The sequence below is a fragment of the Cornus florida genome, unplaced genomic scaffold (genome assembly GCF_030987335.1).
Source record: "Cornus florida cultivar Cherokee Brave unplaced genomic scaffold, ASM3098733v1 CherokeeBrave_3.0.0_Hap2_Chr05, whole genome shotgun sequence".
Taxonomy (NCBI): Eukaryota; Viridiplantae; Streptophyta; class Magnoliopsida; order Cornales; family Cornaceae; genus Cornus; species Cornus florida.
In genome coordinates this window covers 104,454,999-104,477,987 of record NW_026775575.1, presented here as the reverse complement: position 1 = coordinate 104,477,987, position 22,989 = coordinate 104,454,999, and the positions used below count along the sequence as shown (strand labels likewise).

General features: G+C 33.3%; 1 protein-coding gene across 1 annotated transcript; it reads left to right on the top strand.

The window, feature by feature from the left end:
* The first annotated feature begins 12,596 nt into the window (after window positions 1-12,596).
* On the top strand, window positions 12,597-22,347 carry LOC132308194 (F-box protein SKIP8). The gene is made up of 3 exons (XM_059806216.1): window positions 12,597-13,458; window positions 18,125-18,321; window positions 21,948-22,347. The coding sequence occupies exons 1-3, from the start codon at window positions 12,985-12,987 to the stop codon at window positions 22,204-22,206; spliced, it is 930 nt and encodes a 309-aa protein (XP_059662199.1). The 5' UTR covers window positions 12,597-12,984; the 3' UTR covers window positions 22,207-22,347.
* The last annotated feature ends 642 nt before the right edge of the window (window positions 22,348-22,989 follow it).

Below are 22,989 nucleotides of genomic sequence, written 5' to 3'. Positions count from 1 at the left end.
AGTTGCACTAATTTGTGTAAATATAATAAATTAATAATTAAAATCAATAATCAAGGATTATTAAAGAAGGTGTTAAACACATATATACATTAAATAACATATGTGTAGGTATATATATATATAAATCATTTAAGATGATTAATATTATCATTCTTATTTGGCATATCTTAATAGGCTGGTTGTTAAATTAATGATATGCGTATAATATGCATGTGATGGCTATGTATGATTTAGCGTATTGTTAATTTTAAAGTTAATTCATGGTTAAAGTGTGGGCATGGATGAATTGTCAAATGATTAAATATATTATCTAAATATTTGTATGAATAGAATACATATATGGAAAGTATGGACGAATTGCTAATTAAATGTATGAATAAATATACCTGTGGAGGCATGGTTGAATTGCCAATGTATAAATATACATACACGGAGGCATGGTTGAATTGCCAATGTATAAATAAATATACTTATGGAGGCATGGTTGAATTGCCAATATATAAATAAAAATATTTACAATGGCATGGTTGATTTGCCAAAGCATAATTACGTTGTTATGTGTTAGATGATTAAAATATCATCTATGGTTGTTGTATGTATGGATTGGATTAGGGTTAGATATTCTTAAATGAGAATAGTTTAGTACTTACTGGTTAGTGTATTATTTTACATTAATAAAATAATATTGGGGAAGACGTGGATGATTTGTCAAAACTTGGATTTTGGATATGTGATTTAAACAATTAAAATCATTATCGGGTTGGGATTAAATAGAGTATTTCTTTTATTATAATTTGTTATTTAAATGATTAAACAACTGACTAGGATGGGATTAAGGTCAAAGGAGTTTTTATAAAATGAAATGGTAGATTGGTCTAGGTATGAATATTATTTTAATAATTATTTAATAGGTATGGAAATTTAATAAACCTATTAATGGATGTGATTAGTATAGTATATATAATTATATATAGACATGTATATCGTGCTTTATTAAAGTTAAAACTTTATTAGGTTTGGTTTTGATCAGAGATGATCTGCTTATTGGTTTTCAGAGGCCTGGTAGAGTGAACTTGCTCGTAGGGTTTAACCCACGATTTATTTTTCAGGTTATTAGAGGTTCCAGTCTCGAGGTTGAGGATCCGCAGCTGGGAGACTGTCATTCGTCTATTCATCTTGTGTACTTTTAAATAGTATTGGATTATTGGATAATGTTTTAAGGGGTCCTTGAGTTATGGGATTTCCGAATTGTAATTGTTGGAGAATCATTAAGTAATATTTATTTATTAGTTTTCTTCAGCGGTTTATTTATTCTTTATTATTCATCTTTGTATTCTGTGCTTGTTAAATACTTAAATTGTTTTGATATCCCTTGATTTTGTGCGCCGACTTGATTAATCCGTGTTCCAAAATTAGGGGGTATCACAGTTGGTATCAGAGCACTCCAGGTTCAAGTGTCCCTAGGGTGTCTTTCGTTGTGTGACTTCCGCGTTGTGTACTCTTTTACTTAGAGCTTAAGTTTAGGATTCATTGTATTCTATATTCGGTCCGTTAGTGTGTCCTAATGGTAAATCATTGAGTCTTATCAGGAAAATGGTAAGACACCGATTTAGAAGGTATTGGTAAATCGTTGAATCTTCCCCTAATTTTGAAGTATGGGTTTTATGGATTTATGCACCAATAAATTAATATGGAGGTATTTTAGGGACGGATTAACGGAATAGTTAAGTCCTACCTATTTATTTATGAATTGTATGGTTTAATACACCGGTATGGGACGGTGGCATTTCAGGGACGGATTAACCAAAGAAGTTAAGTCCTACCTATATATTTATAAGGGAACGGATTAACCATAGCGTTAAGTCCTACTTATTCGTGTCAGGTCAACGGAATAGTTGGATGGTATGCCATTGAAATAATATGGTTGGATAGTTTACTTTTATGTGGATATAATGGATTATATATATATATATATATATATATATATATATATATATATATATACATACACACACACATATATGGGCCATGATATAAGCTTGAGTCTCAGAATCAGTGGTTAGGATGGAGGCGTATATTGCCGATTGAGATGGGTAGCTGGGTTTAAGGATGTGTGGGCTCTGGTAGAAGGAGGACTCGTAACCACCTTTGTGTGCGTTTTACATGAGATACCCACTATCCGGTTGAAACTGCTTTAGTCCAGTGAGAGTCTCTAGTGTGTACTTATATTTATCAATTATATAAATATGGAATTAGCTAATTACGTGATGTGTCTGCTAATAATGAATGTGTGGATGGGTTAATTTCCACACGGATAAAAGGAATAATGAAATTTGAAATTAAATAATCAAAGTTTTTATTTCATGGATTTGTGAATTCCGAGGACGGAATTCCGTTTGAGGGGGGAAGAATGTAATACCCCGATAATTTTAAAAGATTTATTAATTAGGATTAATTATTTTATTTTATTTTTCAATGATTTATTTTATTTTATTGAGTGCTAGATTAATTATCTTATTTTAATTAAGTTATATTTCGTGATTATGTATGATGATTGATTGTTTGTGTGGTTGATTATTGATTGAATTATTGGTGTGTTGATTTTATTGGTATTATATGACTTAGTTGTAAATTCTTGTTTGTTTATGTGCTTCATGTAATTAGTTATTTTAATTTCTGTATTTAATTAATTATCTTATTTATTTAAATTAATTGGATTGGGCTTAAGGAAAGTTGGACCAAAAGATGTGGTCTTGGGCTTGTATGAAACCTTATTGGGTTAATTAGTGAAGGTCCGTGGTTATTTAATTATTTAAATGATCACTTTTGTATCAATTATATATATATATATATATATATATAATTAATTAATAATTGTTATGGAAAGATATATATATAGATATATATTTATTGATATTTATAAGTATATATGATTTAATTAACTAATGAGTTAATTATGGAAGGAATATATATTTATATATATATATATATGTTTATAGATATAAATTATTTAAAGATTATTATTTTAATTCATAATACTAGTTGGAATAGGATTTGGAATTTAAGGTGTATAAAAATACACATAAGGCTTTAGGGTTAAATGTTTTACACGTTAGAAAAATAAAACAGACAGAGAGAGAGGAAGAAGAAGGGCTGACAAGGAGGAGGTCGGATCTGAAAAGGAGGACGTCGGAATTAGAAGAGATAATTAAAGCTTAAAGCGTCGGTTTCGTTTCGAAACCTTCAGGCGAGTTTTCTCTAACTTTCCTCTTAGAACTCATAAGGATTTCACCTTGAGTATCAATGCTTTAATTAAATTTATTTGTTTAAAAATTATGGTTAGATCGGAATAATTAAAAAGTATAAACTATTATATTTGATTTTTAGATTATTGGATTTTAATTGATATATATAGGTGTTATGTATATTTTAAAATCAATCTATAGGTGGATTTGTGACCCAAGAGAGTTAATTATGGTTTCTTTATTTTCTAGAATTGTTCTGTAATTTTCTGGAATTTTTCTGATATTTTTAGGAATTTATTAGGATTTATTTTCCTATTATTTGTTAGGAAAATATATATATATATATATATATATATATATATATATATATATATACACTAGGTAACTGGCGCATGTGGAGCGGCGGCACAATAAAGAATTGATCCAGTGCAGCGCGGTGTAGGATAATAGGGTGTATACGCCAATTAGGGCCATTTGATTAATTAAACTTATGTGAATTGATATGGTGCATCGCGGCGCATAAAAGTTTGGTGCGCAGGTGTATCTGGACCATAGAAGTGGTCTGGTCAACTATGGGATTATTTGGTGTATTGCAGACCATGAGAAGATGGTGCACTCGCTGATCTGGACCTTAGATCTATTATAGTTAATAGAAAATAATCTAGTGTGAGCGTGTTCATTTGCGCACTCATTTATGACCATTGGATGCGGCATAAAGGAAGTGATGGATTCAGTGTGGTGAGCTCACGGTAGCTGAAAGAGCTTAGCCAATACCAGCACACAAGGAGGCTTGAATCCAGTGCGTGCAAGTGCATAGTAAGCACGTGGGCGCGCGTGGGAAACTATGTTGGCCTAATTCGACACTAGAAATTAAAACGGTCATAACTTAGTCATTTTAAATCGAAATTGGGTCATTCTTGAGCTCAAATTCAAGGATTTTTCGTCTTCTTTCCAATGGTACCAATTTCATTATCAGATTCCCATCCTACTAGGAGATATTTATGTTTTAGTGAGAAAGTGTCAGAAAACTATTTAAACCAATATGGAGTATTTAAAGGAAACTATTTCTGACATATTTAGTTGCACTAATTTGTGTAAATATAATAAATTAATAATTAAAATCAATAATCAAGGATTATTAAAGAAGGTGTTAAACACATATATACATTAAATAACATATGTGTAGGTATATATATATATAAATCATTTAAGATGATTAATATTATCATTCTTATTTGGCATATCTTAATAGGCTGGTTGTTAAATTAATGATATGCGTATAATATGCATGTGATGGCTATGTATGATTTAGCGTATTGTTAATTTTAAAGTTAATTCATGGTTAAAGTGTGGGCATGGATGAATTGTCAAATGATTAAATATATTATCTAAATATTTGTATGAATAGAATACATATATGGAAAGTATGGATGAATTGCTAATTAAATGTATGAATAAATATACCTGTGGAGGCATGGTTGAATTGCCAATGTATAAATATACATACACGGAGGCATGGTTGAATTGCCAATGTATAAATAAATATACTTATGGAGGCATGGTTGAATTGCCAATATATAAATAAAAATATTTACAATGGCATGGTTGATTTGCCAAAGCATAATTACGTTGTTATGTGTTAGATGATTAAAATATCATCTATGGTTGTTGTATGTATGGATTGGATTAGGGTTAGATATTCTTAAATGAGAATAGTTTAGTACTTACTGGTTAGTGTATTATTTTACATTAATAAAATAATATTGGGGAAGACGTGGATGATTTGTCAAAACTTGGATTTTGGATATGTGATTTAAACAATTAAAATCATTATCGGGTTGGGATTAAATAGAGTATTTCTTTTATTATAATTTGTTATTTAAATGATTAAACAACTGACTAGGATGGGATTAAGGTCAAAGGAGTTTTTATAAAATGAAATGGTAGATTGGTCTAGGTATGAATATTATTTTAATAATTATTTAATAGGTATGGAAATTTAATAAACCTATTAATGGATGTGATTAGTATAGTATATATAATTATATATAGACATGTATATCGTGCTTTATTAAAGTTAAAACTTTATTAGGTTTGGTTTTGATCAGAGATGATCTGCTTATTGGTTTTCAGAGGCCTGGTAGAGTGAACTTGCTCGTAGGGTTTAACCCACGATTTATTTTTCAGGTTATTAGAGGTTCCAGTCTCGAGGTTGAGGATCCGCAGCTGGGAGACTGTCATTCGTCTATTCATCTTGTGTACTTTTAAATAGTATTGGATTATTGGATAATGTTTTAAGGGGTCCTTGAGTTATGGGATTTCCGAATTGTAATTGTTGGAGAATCATTAAGTAATATTTATTTATTAGTTTTCTTCAGCGGTTTATTTATTCTTTATTATTCATCTTTGTATTCTGTGCTTGTTAAATACTTAAATTGTTTTGATATCCCTTAATTTTGTGCGCGGACTTGATCAATCCGTGTTCCAAAATTAGGGGGTATCACAAATTCTCATTGATGGTTTTGTTAATTATGTTCCAGTGTTATAAAACTAAGCATGTGAAATTATATATTCTATTGTGCTTACTTAGAATTAATTGGTTTACATGTATGACCTGTAGTATCAATTATTGGACTTTGCGGAGTAGTATCGAATAAGCCTGTTAATTTACAAAAATTGTATCATGTTTAATATGGAACAATTGATTCTTATTGTTAATATTTATATTATCAATTGTGGGATTTATGGATTAGTTGATATTTATATTTAGTATCTGTATTATCAACCGCTGGATGTTTGGATTGTATGCGCCAGTATGGGACGGTGGTATATTAGGGATGGATTAACTCAAATTGCTAAGTCCTATCTATTTTGGAATAAAGGTACAGATTATAAAAATAGAATCCTCCTTATATGATAGTCTGTGCGGCTGAATAAGCTGAACGACTAACTAGATTTTCATATGGATGGATAGGATATGATAAGATTTTTAAATATATTTTTATGGTACCACGATATAAGCTTGAATTTCAGAGTCGATGGTTAGGGAGCGTATATGCAGTAGGATGCGTAACTGGCTATGTTGGTTGAGGTATACCCTGTTAGGCTTAGGTAGTCATGCCCATTCAGGTGCGTTTTGCATGTTGCCTTCTATTCAGGTTGAGACCCTCATCATAGTCCAGTGAGAGTCCCATAGTGTGGATATATATATATATGTATGGACTACATAGCTATTGTTGAGTTGGTTAGGATGTACATGCGTATCGAGTCTCCGCTTGGATTGTAGTAGGATAGAACTTATTCGTGGGCCTGACCCACTTCTATTTTTTTTCGTTCTAGTTTTAGGCTTGATTGTGCTGAGCAGAGGCTATCACTCACTCTTACGACGATGTAGGACTTCTCTCCGTGGTTTAACTTTGGATTTTTTTTCAATTATTTACATTTCAGTTTGGATTTTTATTAGGGTTCCATTTGGAGGGATTCCCGAGTTGTTAAATTATTGGAGGTTTTGAATTTTAAGTATTTATTTTTAAAGGATTATATTTTAGAGTTCTTTCACGTTTTAATTATTTATTTCTTAATTCACTTTGTAATCTGTGTTCATTTAAATATTAATTGCTTGATATTTTCCTCGGGTTTGGGCTTGGACCTGATCAACCCATGTCTCGGATTCGAGAGGTATCACAAATTACCTATTTTTTTATTTATTATAAATTTTTTTAATAAAAAAAAATCTAATTAGACAAGAATTATTAATATAAAAAATATTTTTTAATTGATATGAAAAATAAAATAATTTTTTAAAAACTCTACCACAAATTACCTTTTATTATGATCTTCTTTTATAAAAGGTAATCTAATTAGACAAAAATTATTAATATATAAAAATATTTATTAATTCATATAAAAAGTGTTTTTAAAAGATTTTCTATAAAACTCTAACACATATTACCTATTTATCTTTTTATTATGAGTTTTTTTAATAAAAGAAAATATAATTAGACAAGTATATATATATATATATATATATATATATATATATATAAAGAAAATAAATAATTTACATAAAATTTTACCACAAATTTCAGCATTTCAATATTTATTTTTTAATATAAAATTATTTATTAATTAATATAAAAAGAGACCTCTATCACATATAACCCTGTATTTATCTATTTATTATGAGTTTTTTAATAAAATAAAATCTAATTTTACAAGGATATATTGAAATAAATTAAAATAATTTCTATAAAACTCTACCACAAAGTACCTATTTTATTTTCTTTATAACTCTATCATATTGTAAAATGATATACTTAAAGAAAATAAAATATGACTTAGAGTCTTTCAAAAAATCACAAACTCCATATAATAAATTTTTATATCAATTTAAATCTAATGTATGATTAGTATAATTGAATTTCTATTTCAAAATTTAATTAAAAATTAATATAATTGAATTTCTATTGTAAATTTAAAATTATACTAAATTTCAAATTTTCTAATAAAATTCAAATTACAAATTACTTAATAAAATTCAAATCTATACTATTATATATATATAATTTTTTAAATATTACCTAATAAAATTCAAATTACAAATTACCTAATAAAATTCAAATTACCTAAAATAATTTATTACTTTACAAAAACTGTAACTCTATCACCAATTTCAAAATATTTCAGTATGTATTTATTAATATAAAAAATATTTATCAATTAATATTAAAAGAGTTACAAAAATTGCTATTTTTTGTAAGGTTTATTATTACAACTTTCAAATCAACAATTAAAAAATATATATATAAAATCAAAAATTAGAAAAGTTACAAAACATTTACCACGTGCATCGCACGTGCCTTTTCCTAATATATATATATATATATGTTTTGATTAATAAATGTATTTGCGTGGATATATTGGTTCTTGTTCATAGTAGATTTAATCATATAGGTTTAGGTGCATAGTCTTACCAATATATATTGGTTTTATAAATATGGTGGTTTGTGGAGGGGGTGGTGGTAAGAGGTTGAGAGAAGAGGGGTGATGACCATCGTTATAGGATGGAAGTGTAAGAGATGGAGATGACCGTTAGAGGGCGGTGATGTAAGAGGTGGAGAAAATAGAGTGATAGAGATATGAAAGGAAAGAGAATAAAGAAAATAAATATAATAACTATAAGTTTATTACAGTATTTTTTGATAGATGATAAGAAGAGTGAGTTGTTATACTTCAAAAGTTATAATTTTAAGACACATGATAGGACCTCTCAACAAAGGAGATCCAAGCTCCTAATAACACTGCCCAAAATATAATTATCAAACATAAGTGAAATAACACGAAATGGAAGATTATTAGACTTTCACTTTGGTTACTTGAATTAATTTTTTTGTCACATCCCATGTGAGAGTTGCTTATTAAAATTTTTTTTTTAGGGTTAATTTCATAAAATCCTCATTACTTTCAAAATTTTATCATAAACTTTTAACATAAATCAAAAAATCACAGACATGCTTTAAAAAGTGATCAAATTTACCCCCAAACCTGTGTTCGACCCGTTAACCGGACTGTGAAATGTCAAATTTGACCATATTATTTACTATTTAAATTAAAATTTGATATTTATTATTTTAAAATTACATAATTACCCTGATTATATATGTGTTGTTACTGTTAGACCCACAAACCCAAACACCATCTAAACCTAATTTCCCACGACCCAAACACAACTTTATACCCATTTGCATTGTTCATATTCTTCAATAGACACATTGTCACAGCTCATAAGACCCAGTTATTCTAAACATAATCACAAGACCCCAACCTAAGCCACAAGATCCAATTGCAAAACCCTTGTACCAATCGCACCCAAACATAACCCATCTACAGAACTTAACCAACAACCTCTCCACCGAAATCGTGACATTGACACGACCTCATCGTTATAGTCCGTGCTTGCACTTCGTCGCTACCGATTCGTTTCTCATCGCCGATTCAATTGGTGTGTTTGCTGGTAAGTTTCGTGTTTTATTCGTTTCAGTCTTGCCTTGCCTATTAATTATGTGGCTGTAGTTCAGACATGCATCCTCACCGATAAATTATGTGGTTGCAGTTTAGACCTGCATGCTCGCCAGTTCACTCTATTGTCGTCGTTTAGTTCAGACCCTGTGCACCTGTAAGTTTAGTGCACTGCCGTCCTTGCGTGCTCACTGATAAATCGTTGCTTCATCGCCTGTAATGTTTCCAATTTTCGCCATTTTTCATTTTCTAAATTTTTTTAATTTTTTGAGGGTATTTTTGTCTTATGTCATTTTACGTGCCAGACATCGTGGGATGTGCCGGATGTGTTCAGAGTGTTGGTTGGAGTGTTTTTTTGAGTTCAGGATTTTCGAAAATGCATTGATTGCCATTTCGTCATTTTTCTATTTTTCGGGCCGAAAGGTCCCAGGTGGAACCCGTTACCGAGGTTGTTGTGTACGAGGATTGTGTTTCGGGTCCATTGCAGTCATGCATTATTATTTGATGTATAATTATGTGGTTAAATGTTTATTTGTGTGGTTGTAATTTGGTTAGTGTGTGTGTGTGTATATATATATATATATATATATATATATATATATAAGATATTTTTGTAAAGTCAGGGGACCCATAATTATTATAACTTATATCTAATGATCTCAAAGTCATTACAACATTACATTTCTCACTCTCAGATTCATCATTTCTCTCTCTCTATTACAACTTCTCTTTTTCTTTTTTCTTTTTCTTGTTATAATGATTTCAAGCTCCGATCTTGAGTTTATTATTGAGAATTTGATCTTGCCATTTAAAGCAAAGTTGATGAGCGCGTTGAGATATTTGTTTCGATCGGATCAAAGTGCCGTTTGACCACCATTTGGGATTTCAAATTTTGGGTTCAAATTGGGACTTTTCATCTATTTTAAGGTAGGGGTGCTCTAATCCATACACTCTTTGATTTTTATGATTCATTCCCCTATATTTGATGTATATTATGTTTAATTATGATTATTTCTTGAAAATTTGTTACGATGTTATATATATGAATTTTATTTTCATGCGAGTTTCATGTTTAAGTGATATGTGTGTATATGATTTGTTGATTTGAGACGAGCACGCTATGATTTTGTTATTGTCTTAAGTGATTAATTGCTGAAAATTGTGAATAATAAGCAAGCTATAATTTTGTTTCTTAATTGGCATGCTATATTGTTAAGGTTGAATTGTATGAGATTCTGGTAGTTTGGGAAGCACGAAGCATTCATGCATTCCATTGGGAAAGAAAAAGGGAAAATCTTTTGAAAAACAAGTGAAAATTATTTTTAGGAGAATGTTTTAAAAATGGTTTGAGAAAACTCGGACGCCTAGTGAGGTGCCTAGTGGTCCGTGGCATTAATGTGATCTAGAGGGAACTAGGGAGAGACCCTAGTGTGGTTGAGCTACCTAGGCCCAGAACGACGCCATGGAGGTGCCATGTGATCGGGGATAGCTAACCAATCCTTTTCTCGTGACACTATAAAGGTGCTATATGTAGGGTTACATTAGCAGTTTGGAATGGTGAAACGGAAATGTTTCGGAAATGGGGAATGACATTGGTATGTCATTGCATTACATTTGCATGCATTATGTACATATGGTTGGATGATCTGTTTTGTAGTTGTTGATGATATTGTTGTCGTTGTTGTGTTTTTCTTTCGATTGATATGATACCATTTACTTTTACCCTATGCTTTGTGTGGATTTACGGGTTTATTAAGAGGTGTGTCTCAGACATCTCCTACTGAGCGGTTGGCTCACCCCATCATATTATTATATTTTTTAGGTCACAGAAAGGAAGTGGCAGACGACGCAGGGCCGGCCCTGAGATTGAAAAAATTTCGAGAGGTTCTAGGCGAACTTTAAATGTGAGGCCTTCTATACATAAGTGATATGCTTGCCCTAATTTTTTTTATTATTTTTTATTTAGGCCCCTTTTTGCTGCATTTGGTTAGACCTTTTTTTTTTTTTTTTTTGGTAGCCCATCATTCCTGAGGCCCTTTGTTGCAGTTATAAATTTTTTTTTTGGTGGCCGAACATTCATGGCCTATAAATTTTGATTTGCTGCATTATTTTTATTTTATTTTATTTTATTTTTTTGTGGCCCATCATACATGGGCCTATAAATTTGGAGGCCTCTTATATTCTGAGGCCCTAGGCGACCGCCTTGGTCGCCTTGGGCCAGGGCCGGCCCTGGGACGACGCTCCTCCACAAGTTTGAATGGGTCAGTGGACTGTTTTGACATCTTTTGTATTTGTGATCTCAATTTTTATTTTTATTTTTATTTTTTTTATTTTTCGTATAAGCCTTGGGGTGGCATGTATACTATGTATCGACCTTAGAATTGACCATAGTGCCCTTAGACGACCTCGAGTTCAGGTAAGGACCCGGTTAACAATTCGGACACTCGGGTTCGGGTCGTTACACCGCCGTTCATTTCTATCGGTTCCTCCTTACTTCATCGTGCATCGCAGACTGCAAATCTCAAGCCTCATCGTCGTCGTTCACTCATCCTTGCATTGCCGGGCAATTTCATCTCCTTGCGTCACCAGCGCAAATCTGTCGTCGGGTTGTAGGAGAGAGAGAGAGAGTGAGAGAGAGAAAACCCAATCATGGATAGTTCTGTAATTTTGAAATAATAAATATCAAATTTTAATTTAATAGTAAATTATAGGATCAAATTTGACATTTCACAGACTGTTTAACGGGTCGGACATGGATTTGAAGGCAATTTGATCCCTTTTTAAAGTGTCGGGATTTTTTCTGAAATAGGTTGGGGGTTTATTATAAAATTTTGAAATAAGTGGGGTTTTTATGAAATTAGCCCCTTTTTTTTTTATAATAAACTCAACAAATTTTCTAAATATATTTATTTATTAATTTTCTCCTGACACGTCAATATTTAGTAAGGATGACATATTGGTAAGTGACCAATGGGTCAATGGTTTAGCGGTATCTGATCTTTACTTTTCATAAGGAAGTCAAGGTTCAAGCCTTAGTAAAAACATGTATATGCGAGTACAAACTAAAAATAAAATAGTGAGTAGATAAATATTGTTAGTATTGAAATTAAAATTAAAAAATATTAAATTTAAAATATGAACTTAAATGATTTCAATTTCAAATTCAAATTTAAGGTGCTACTTTCATTGATTATTTTTGATATGTTTTTGGCAAGTAATATTGGGATTTTGCCCATTTCAATAATTACGACGTCGTATACTTTCAATGGAAAATTTTTGTTCTTTGTTCGTACAATGGAATTTTTCTTGCCTTAAAAAATAAAAAATGGAAATAGGAAGATCGTTTTGGTGGTTTACCCTTACAGAACGGCGATTGTTTCCGCTTGTGAGAAACCACCGTATTATTTTCTTAATCTGACTCTCCCTTCCTTCCCTTCTTCTTCTTCTCCTCCTCCCACTTTCGATTTCCTTCTTCACTCACAACTTACAAACCACGCCCCCCTCCTTCTCTCTCTCTACTCTCTCTTTACGATCAAAAAGTTTTATTAGGTTTCAAAAATTCCTCAACAACAAGAATCGTAAGTATATACACACTAAAACCCTAGTGGCTTGTTCTCTCTTGAGTCACTCCCTGGCGGAACACTTATTCCTTTGGAACGCGTCCCTATAATACACATATATTTCTAGGGTTTCATGTCTGCGACGATTTCATGTCTTATGAATGGAGATCCCCTCTAGTTTCTCCGGCGATTTCTCACCTTTCTTGCTCGTCGTAGCCCTAATAGTAACCGCACTTTGTTGCTTGTTCGCTTTCTTCGCAGTCCAATCAAAACCACTCCGGAAATCTAAGTCGGTCGAATCAGGCGGCGATATTAGCACATTGTTGACGAATACATGTAAATGCACTTGTTCCTGTAGGGTTGGTGGTGAAAATTCTGATCTGGGAACGATGACTGCGACGGCTTATTTGAACGGAGGTAGTGGGGCCGGTGGCGTAGAGATGTTGGATAGGACGCCGGTGGTGGCGGTGGAGCGGCAGACGGGTGCTTCTATGATGGAACAATTAGTTCCGGAAATCACGACTCACGCTCTGAGTTACTTGGATTATCCGAGTCTTTGCAGGCTTTCGATGACAAATTCTCTAATGAGGAAAGCTGCGAACGATGATAATGCATGGAAAGCACTTTACCACAAGGTAATTTTTCAAATTGAACCTACCTTTCTTTTCTCCGGTTAAAATTTTTGCCCTTTTTGTTTCGGCATGTTGTAACTATTTATTTATGCCATGTTATTGTAACTAAAGTTTTCAAGTTTTTGTCAATTAACAGTGAATTTCACTTAGTAGCTTTCATAAATTTTGATACTAGCGGACCTGGATTCATTGTTACTAGTTTGAGCCTGTCGATTTGAGGACTCTGAAACTTGATGAATTTGAATTTTTGAAATCTATATAAAAATGGAAAGTCACAAATTTGGTTTTGGAGCTGGAGTTCAGACGTCATTTTTCTTATATTCTTAAATTCAAAATGTCAATTAAGTAATGAAATTTGGTAGGAGATTTTGAATTTAGAAAGCCACTTCTCTTGTCTAGAAAGATGAGCACAAAATGCATTAAGTAGATTATTTTATATATATATATATATATATATATATATATATATATATATAGATATATATTTTGATGTGCTAAGACCTTTGTTTTGCATGTCAAAACTCTCTTCTATTGTACTAAAATATTTTAGGTATTCCCTTTTTTTTTTTTTTTTTTTTTTTTATCTTTTGGGGATTTTATCAGTTAGGGAAAGAAAGTAATAGAATATATAAGATGGACTTTTGGAGGCACTATAACATACAGAAATTTGAATGTAAGATGTTTTTCATTGTTTGATACAACTTGTGGATAATATGGTGGTAGTACTGTAGATGTATTGTATGATCAGTGATGACTAGGGCTGCAAATGAACTGAATTTTTAATGAACAGATTGGGCTCGGTTATGGCTTTTTTATTAAGCAAAAAGCCGATCTTCAGCTCGAGTTTCCCACAACCTCGTCTACTTATGATTGGTTTTATTGCGAGTATAAGATTGGTCAAATAAAAATTATTGCCTAAGCTCGTGTCAAACAATTAAGACTCATTGCAATCTCATATATATAAGCCCACATTTGAAAGATATTGTAAACCAAATGATGAGCCCAACAAAAATGGCCCATGTTTCCTTCACCAATGACCAATCCAATTAAAGCCCATATGCGTCCACGACTCCACAATTAAGAAACCCTAATCTATCTCGTCCTTGTCTTCCACACTCTCTTGCCCCTATTGTCAAAGTTATCTCTCGTTTCCCTGCCAGTCGGGGATGGTAATAGTGATCTAAAGGAGACATCTTGATAAAACCAATGTGGGGCAGTTTTATGAAGACCTGTTTATCTACTGCCAAAAGTGCGGGAGCGGTTTCAGGTATTGAGTGTTGTGTGGATGTTTTAAAACCGGATGTTTAAATCTGGGTTTTTGAGAGCATTAAAGAGGCTCACGTTATCTCTCGTTTCCCTGGTCCCCAACGATCGCCTTCTCCTCCTGTCGTTCAATCTCTTGTTCTTCTCTCTTCGTTGCCGACAACCATTAGTGTTTTTTGGACGGAAGGAGAAAAGAAGTGGACTACCGTCAACGATTCCTCTCAATGTTCAAGTATCTATAAATTTACATTTGTAATATATATATATATATATATATATATATGAATTTGTTTGTATATGTAGGTGAATCTGTGTATAATTTGTGTGTGACCTTTATACAGTATATATATATATATATATATATATCAACATTTGTGTAGTATAACACATGTTAATTGATATTGTATGTTTGGAAAATGAGCTCGAGCCAAGCCCAGCCTGAGCTTTTTGGATTACGAAGGAGTTAGACCAAGCTCGTCAAAACACGAGCCGAGTCTGAGCACTTCCCTGGCTTTTGCAAGACGAGATTGAACGTGCCAAACCTCGGATCAGCTGGCTTTGGTTTATTTTCTGCTCTAATGATGAGCATTTTCAGATTCCTCGACACTCTTTCCTTGTCTGATTAATTTGTCGTATAGAAAATTTTAATGATTATTTGTTATTCAATTTGTTTATTTCTTCGTTAACTCAATTATTATATTTTGGTTCATTAGGTTTGGTAATATCATTATCATATCTGAATAGAATATTGCAATTCCTGGTAGTTGTAATTTAAAGGGTAGATTAAATATTTGTTCTATGGAACATGATTGTCCAAGTTTTTTTTTTTTTTTTTTTTTTCACTTAAATGGTCATACAATGACTCCTTTAAGTGTGGCTTCTTGAGGCTTGAACACTTGAGTGGGTTGAGCTTTTTTTCCATTGTTTGGTTCACACAGTGGAATTTATATTGTTTGCACAGTGTTCGACTATGGAAAACATCATTAAAGGTTGGGAATACTTTTTAAATATGCTTGTTCTGAGGTCGGTGATATGACCTCATGGTGTGGGGATCATATGTATTCTGTTGGTGGTGTAATTCTTAGTCTATTTTGTATTGCCATGGATAGTGAGGCGTATTTAGCCAATTAAATAAGTACATCACAGACTTATCAAAAAAAAAGAAGAAAGTATATTACAGAGGGAGTGACATGTGCCCCACTTTTATAGAGTTTTGCAGTATTAGGAGTTGGAATCTATGGCGTATCTAATATCTATTGAGGTATTGCTACTCTACCCATTTGGGAGTGATGGGGAGGATGAGATGCAATGAAGAGTGATGAAGAATGGATTGTTCCTATTGAATCATTTTACATGCGGATTTGTGGAGTGGCATTTCACTCCTATCATCCTGTGGAATACCTATGGGATCAAAAGCTTTAAAGAAGGTGGCATTTTTTGTGTGGGCCAGTCTTCAGTGCCAATTTGACCGCAAATTACTTAAAAGGTTTAGGTGTTTCATTTCATCTTCATTAGTTGGTGTTACTTTTATAAATACATGGGGAGAGTGTTGACCATTTGATGCTCTACTGTGGTGTTGCTATAGAGATGTTTCATGTTTCATGTCAAGGGGTTGGGGACATTTTATGCTGGAACCAGCTTTATGTCTTGTGAGCATGGATCGGTTGGGAAATGACTCCACTTTACTTGATGTGGTGTGTTTATTGGGTGAGAGAACTAGGCAGGCCTTAGAGGAGTGGACTTTCCAACTCACAAGTTCAGCCACTAGATTTTGGACAGTCTATTGATCTGGCTGTTGGTTGTCCTTTAGTATTTTGTTGATTCTTTTCTTTCTTGTTTGGGGGAATTGTCCTTGAAAGTGATAGACAGGTTGACGCTTAAATATACTCCACTTGTACTTTTGTTCTGTGGCATTGTCAGTGAATCTTCTCGAAAAACCTTATATTCCTTCTTGAAACTAATTTTGCTTTGATCAATTTATCCACATTCAGATAATGGAAAAAGAAGGCTAGGCAAGTGGTGTCTATGTGCTGGTTCATTAGAGAAATGGGGGGAAAATTAAAGAGAAAAAGGTGAAAAAAATTTCCGAGCCTTTGATCTTTCAACCATTCCATTTAACATGTAAATATGATGAAGAATAGAGATCACTGATTAAATTGCAACAGCAAATGATTATAGACAAAAAAACTTGCCATCTGCCTTTTTGTAAAACAACTAAACAAAATGAAATGAAGATTGATCTCGTTTTATTTACCATATGTCTAGTAAGAAAATAATCTGTTGATTAATCGAATAAAAGGTGGAAAGAGGTACAAAGAAATAGAAAACAAAAAATTAAAAAATTAAGTATTAGCCATAGAATTTATCTTTTAATTGGTGAATGCCATTACCAAAAGCTTATTTTTCTATAACACATTGGTTAAACAAAATATCCCCAAATAGTTAGCCTTTTTTGGCAGTTTTAGAATTTTTTTTAGGACTGCAAAGTGGTAGAAAAATTAAATGTGGTTGTTATCTTTAATCATAAAAGTATAGATGCAATTAGTTAGGGTTTTAAAGACAAAAATTTAGATAATTGCAGAAGTATATTGCGAATTACTTTGAAGTAAAGTAAGACCGGAGGAGTTTATTTTTTGATAATGCTTCAGATAGACATTTGTTTGTTATTGGGGCTTACAGTTGACATTGTGACTCTTACCTGTGGCTGAGAATTCGTCAGTCGTTGATAAATCTATCAACAATCACAGGTTGTTCTGTCACTGTCTAATTCTTGATCGTTTGATATCTCCCGAGATTATGTCTCTAATCAGAATGGATTTTAACAATTTTATGAAAAGAGAAGAGATTTTTTAAAAGGCTTATTAATTGAAGGATCTAATAGTCTTGTTATCGGCATTCTTCAGTTTGATGTGTCTAGATAAATTTCTAGTATCGATTGATAATTTGATATGTATCTGTATGTATAGGTACTGATTAAGATAATTTATATGTGTAGGTACGGATTAGGTAGGGTCTATTGGTTGGATGGATCTTTGAATTGCCGTGTTGTGAGCTTACTGGCCTATATTGTTTTGTTCTCAGCCATACATATTTGATTCTTTTCAAAAGTTTATTCACATGTTAGTTGCATTTGTTGTTTCTTAATTTCTTCAGTTTCTGTTTTGTAGTGCAGCATGGTAAGTTTTATTGGCATGACAAAATTATATAATGGTCCTTAATTACTTCAATTGAAGTTGAAGATTTTGAACTATCTTTTAGTGAGTCGGATACATTGCTGATCGTCATTCAAAATGACAAACTCGTTATAGCCTCTCTTTTATGACGTGCTTTCTTTTGTGTTCTGAGACTTGTCCAATGTCACTGTTATTTTATTCTAACAGTACATTTTGGTTTGTATATGTTCTAGGATTTCACGTTGGAACAGGATAGCGTTACGCCAGTTAATGGATGGAAGGCTTATTATGCAGCCACAAGAGCCATTGTAAATATTAATGCGGATTTTTTTAACATCATTAGAGAAAGATCACTACCAGCAATGGGTCGTCTTTGGCTTAATGCAGATTATGTGAAGTGTGTTCACACATCAGGGGAGCTGTTTACAGGGTATGCTGCTTTTCATTTGTTCACTGCAACAAAAGTTTCATTTATACCTGTCTGTCTGATTAGTTTATGTTGTGATGCATTTTGACTTAAGTACTTCACATTTGTTTTTAGCTTATGGTAAGTTTTAGGTAGTTGAATTAGTTCATGAAGTGTTTGTATGATTTGAGCTTGTGTAGCATAAATTGTTGTTTAGAATAATTGGGCTTGTGCACCTGTTGTTTTTTTTTTTTTTTCCCGGGGGGGGGGGGGGAGGTTGGGGGGCATTGCATGATGAATTTTTTTTTTTTTCCCCAAAATCATTTCTACTCGGTTTGACCAGTTCAGTCCATTGGACTGACCCCTTTTTGAATAGTTGTGGTTAGGGATGCAACTCAGGCGCATCCAATCCGAGTCCAGCTTAAAATATTTTAGGCTTGGTCTGTGTAAATTGCAATTCGGTCCGGCTTGGGTTATTGTGTCGGGCTTACAAAACCCGAACTATGAACTCGAAATTGAACCCGATATATATATAATATAATATGTTGATGCAAAAATCCACGTGACCCAGAACGACGACGTTTCCTGCAAAATAAATGGATGATGTCACTACGAATGGCACCGGTGTGGTGCCGGCCGAGGACTCTCCGACGGTCAAGTCAATGACCACAGACAGTTGCAGCGTCATTTGGGTCTCGTGGATTTTCGTATCAACATATTATTATTATATATATAGATATACATATATTTGTGTTGGTTCTATGTGATTGGTTATTTAGTGGGTTTCCTTGGTTGTAACATGTATGGGATATTGAACTTATTAGCTTATGATCCATTTGCTATTATGTCATTATGCCAATATCTTCAATTATTTTTGTTGTGGAAAAGTTAAGGTTATTTCATTTGTTACCACAGCAACCCGAATTCAACCCGAGCTTAAAAAATTAAGGATGGGTTGGGTTAGTGTTGAAGATTTCATACTTGGGTTGAGCCTCCAACCTGCTCGAGTTGCACCCTACTAGTTGTGGTTGTGATATCAATATCAATTCATATCATTCTGTCCTACTGATTGAAGAATAAAGGGTTAGTTTTCATTAAATTAAGGGGTATGTTGTTGTTTTTCCCAGTCCAGAATAAATTTAATAGCAAATTGTTTTGTCTTAATATGGTTTATATATGCTTTGGGAACCATTAAAAGTTCTACCTTATGTTACATTACAATGCTTGAGTGGTATCTGATTGTTGGTTACTCTTCTTTTGATTAGTATTGATAATAAACATTGGTTTAGTGGACCACTTTGTAAGGTTTCAATTTATTCAATTGGTGGGAAGAGTTTTTTAGTTTTGCCTTTGTGTTGGGATAGAGCTACCCTGGAAGAAGTAATGGTAATTTATTTATTTTTATTACTATCTTAATAGCAGTGAAGGAGATGGATATTTGGAATTTGTAATTGATCAATAGGATTAGTCTTCAATTGCTTCCCAACATTAACTTTCGAAATCCCACAAGTTAGGAAGCAAATGGAAGCTTGTTAAAAAAAGAGAAAAAAAGAAAAAAGGATGCCATCCAGTAGTCGTTTGTTATATAAATGACTATTGAGTGATGGATGAAGTACATTTACAAATATGATGATGCAAAGCATTATTATTTATTTGTATTAAGAGTATACAATATACGGTGCTACACTGACAGATGCTAGGTGGTCATAGAAAAGTGGTCTGCGGTGTTATCAGTTGAAGCATCTAGGTGGTTGTAGGTAAGATAAGGCTGATGTGTGCATTTCGGAGATCTAAAGGTCAACACCTTTTTTTTTTTTCTTCCTTTCCCCCAGCTTGATGTTGAGAGCCTTTAGATGTATGTGCATTTCAGATTGTCGGTTTTGATTATGAAGTAGCCGAATGAGGGTAGTTTCAAAACCAGGAATTTTATAAGCAGTTATTTGCCTTTGGATGTATGTGCATTTCAGATTTTGGTTTGATGATGAAATAGCTGAATGAGGTTGGTTTCAAAACCAGGAATTTTATAAGCAGTTACTTTGTAGACATAATTTTGGATACCACTTGTATTTCATATATGGATATTATTTTAAAGAGGAGGAGTTTTTGTTTGTGAAATTGAATGTCTTAAATAATCAACTTGTATCAAAGTATGCTTCTAATACTTTAATGAAATAACATTTAGATTTCTATCTGTTGGTTGCCAAGATTGGTTGAATTTGCTATCCTAGGTTCCAAGTCTGCAGTGCTCTTACCATCTTAAGTCAACTAGGACCCTAGTCTAGTCTATTGGCTAGTGTGTCAGTTCTCCCCCCTTCGCCAATCTATTTTGATTGAAGCTCTCTCACGGGAACATAGATCACAAGAGTTTGAATATTTTGAAGAGACATCTACTGTAATTAGTTGTGGACAGTTAATTTTCTGAAGTGCATGTATAGCCAAAAATGGACCATACATAATGCTACTGCTGTTTTCATAGTTGTTAAAGGCTCAAGGCGCACTAAAGCACCAAAGGCCTTACGGAGCCTAAGTGCAAGGCGTGATATAAGTTGTGAGCTTGATCGAAGTAAGGCGCGTGTGCAATAATATTGCATATTTAAACATGTATTATTATATATATTCAGAATTAAGTACTAACCGTAGTTAATATTTGTAGTGAACCATAAATTTATAATACTATGTATGATATAGAACATTTTAATTTTGTAGTCTTTAAATAAAAAGGGAAATGATATGAATAAATGATTAAAAATACATGATGCGCCTTTTTTAAGCCTGGAGCATACTAAAAAGCATGAGCTTGAGGGCTTTATGGCTTGATAGAATGGGCCTAATGTTACAAGGTGTTTTGTCCTACATCGGATCCGGATGGGGACAGTGATTGGGTATATATGGATTGAGTCTTAGCACCACCTAATACCTTAAGCTTTTGGGTCGGACCGCAAAGCATCCGACAAGTTACAGTTATTATCAGAGCCAGAGTTAGTAATTGATCTGGTGTCACCCCAAGCGCCTGCTCGGGAGGTGTCCAAGTCTACAGTTGGGTAAGTAGGGTGGCCCTACCACAACGGCGACGTTGCGAATTCAAGTGGGGGAGAATGTTACAAGGGGTTCTTGTCCTAGATCGGATCCCGATGGGGAAGTGATTGGGTAAATGGGTTGGTGTTAGCACCACCTAATAGCTTAAGCTATTGGGTTAGAGTCGTTAGACTGCGACCTAGCTTGTACTAGGTTAAGGAGCTCTAACTATGCCTTGACGAGCCTAGGGCTTTTTGGGCCTTTAACAACTATGGTTGTTTTTCTACCTGCTAGAACTGATTTGATTGGATTAAAAAGGGTTTTTCTTGTATTCTGATTCACTGACCCAATCTTTTCTGCATTGAGTTAGTTTTTGCTGCTTGTGTTTGAATTCTAAGTCTAATTTTGTGAAATAATCAATTGCACATTGATTCATTGAAGTCCTTTATTCATGCCCAAACCAAGGAAATTGGGGTTTCGGATTTTTTGTAATTATGTTGGTATTTTTCATTACTTATCAAAAAAATGTTGGTATTTTTCATCACTAGAGTTCATTAGTTGCTTTCTACATTTGTATAGAAATTATCAGGAGAGAGTATATTATTTTATGTTTTTGAAATTTATCTTGCATGCAGGTACAATGCAGTTATGGAGAGCTGGCAGATGGCATTTAACTGGGACCAAGCTGTAGACTTTCAGATTAGGGATGTCCGGGCACGGGTACTGACAGACGTTGCATGGGTTACCATGAAAACCTATATTGATATGGACGCTGGGCCTTTTAATATGACTAATGTTTATGAGTTCCATAATGGGCGCTGGTACATGGTGCATCATCACAGCTCTTTGATGCTCATTGACGGAGATGGAGAGCAACAAGTTGTGCAGGGGTGAGAAACACAAAAGTGATAGTGACAATGATTATAATATTCATAATACCTACAAAATGATACGGTCTTATCTTTTACAAGGATTGGGTCATTTAGAAATTTCTGAGTTCTTTGAATCATCTTAAATTTTTTTTTTTTTTTCAACCTTAGTTTTGGATGCTTGGTGGTGAAGAGGCCGTCTATATTTCTCTTTTTTGCATTCTTTGCTTCTTCCAGCTAATCGCTTTTTGGTCTTGTATCTAAAAGCTCTACAAGTATATAATTTTCCAAGGAAATTTGTCTACACTGTTCTGCTGAACTTTGGTTCACTGTAATGATACAATCATTTTAGTGGGAGATGCAAAAATGCGAAGCTATGCTTCCACTTGGCGCCAAAATTTGTCTCTTTTGGTATTAGCACCACCTGTTGGCTTGAACAGCATAGAATATATGTTGGCTTCAATATGGTATAAAGTTTCTGGTCATCTCTCTCTTTAATTGCAAGTCTATAATAGAAAGTACAACCATGGACACAAGAAGGTCCAAAGTGAGGTAGCTGTATCCCCACCTATTCCAAACTCAGGTCGTGAACTAGACTGTTACTTCCCGGAGTGTGTCTGTCAGTGGTTGCTACATTATGCGAGTCCCCGTGGTAGGTTTAAATATAATAGTACTCATTCAGTGAACTATTGAAGCTATCAGTGTGATTGATCAGACAATGCGGGCTTTCGGTAGACTGATTTCGTTTCCGAATTCGCTTGCGACAAGTCCTAGCATTAGTATGAGTTCGTTGCGACAAGTCCTAGCA

Coding starts and splice junctions, on each gene's coding strand:
- LOC132308194 (XM_059806216.1), top strand. CDS start 12,985: ATGGAGATCCCCTCTAGTTTCTCCGGCGATTTCTCACCTTTCTTGCTC. Junction 13,459..18,124: donor GGAAAGCACTTTACCACAAG/GTAATTTTTCAA, acceptor TATATGTTCTAG/GATTTCACGTTGGAACAGGA. Junction 18,322..21,947: donor TCAGGGGAGCTGTTTACAGG/GTATGCTGCTTT, acceptor TCTTGCATGCAG/GTACAATGCAGTTATGGAGA.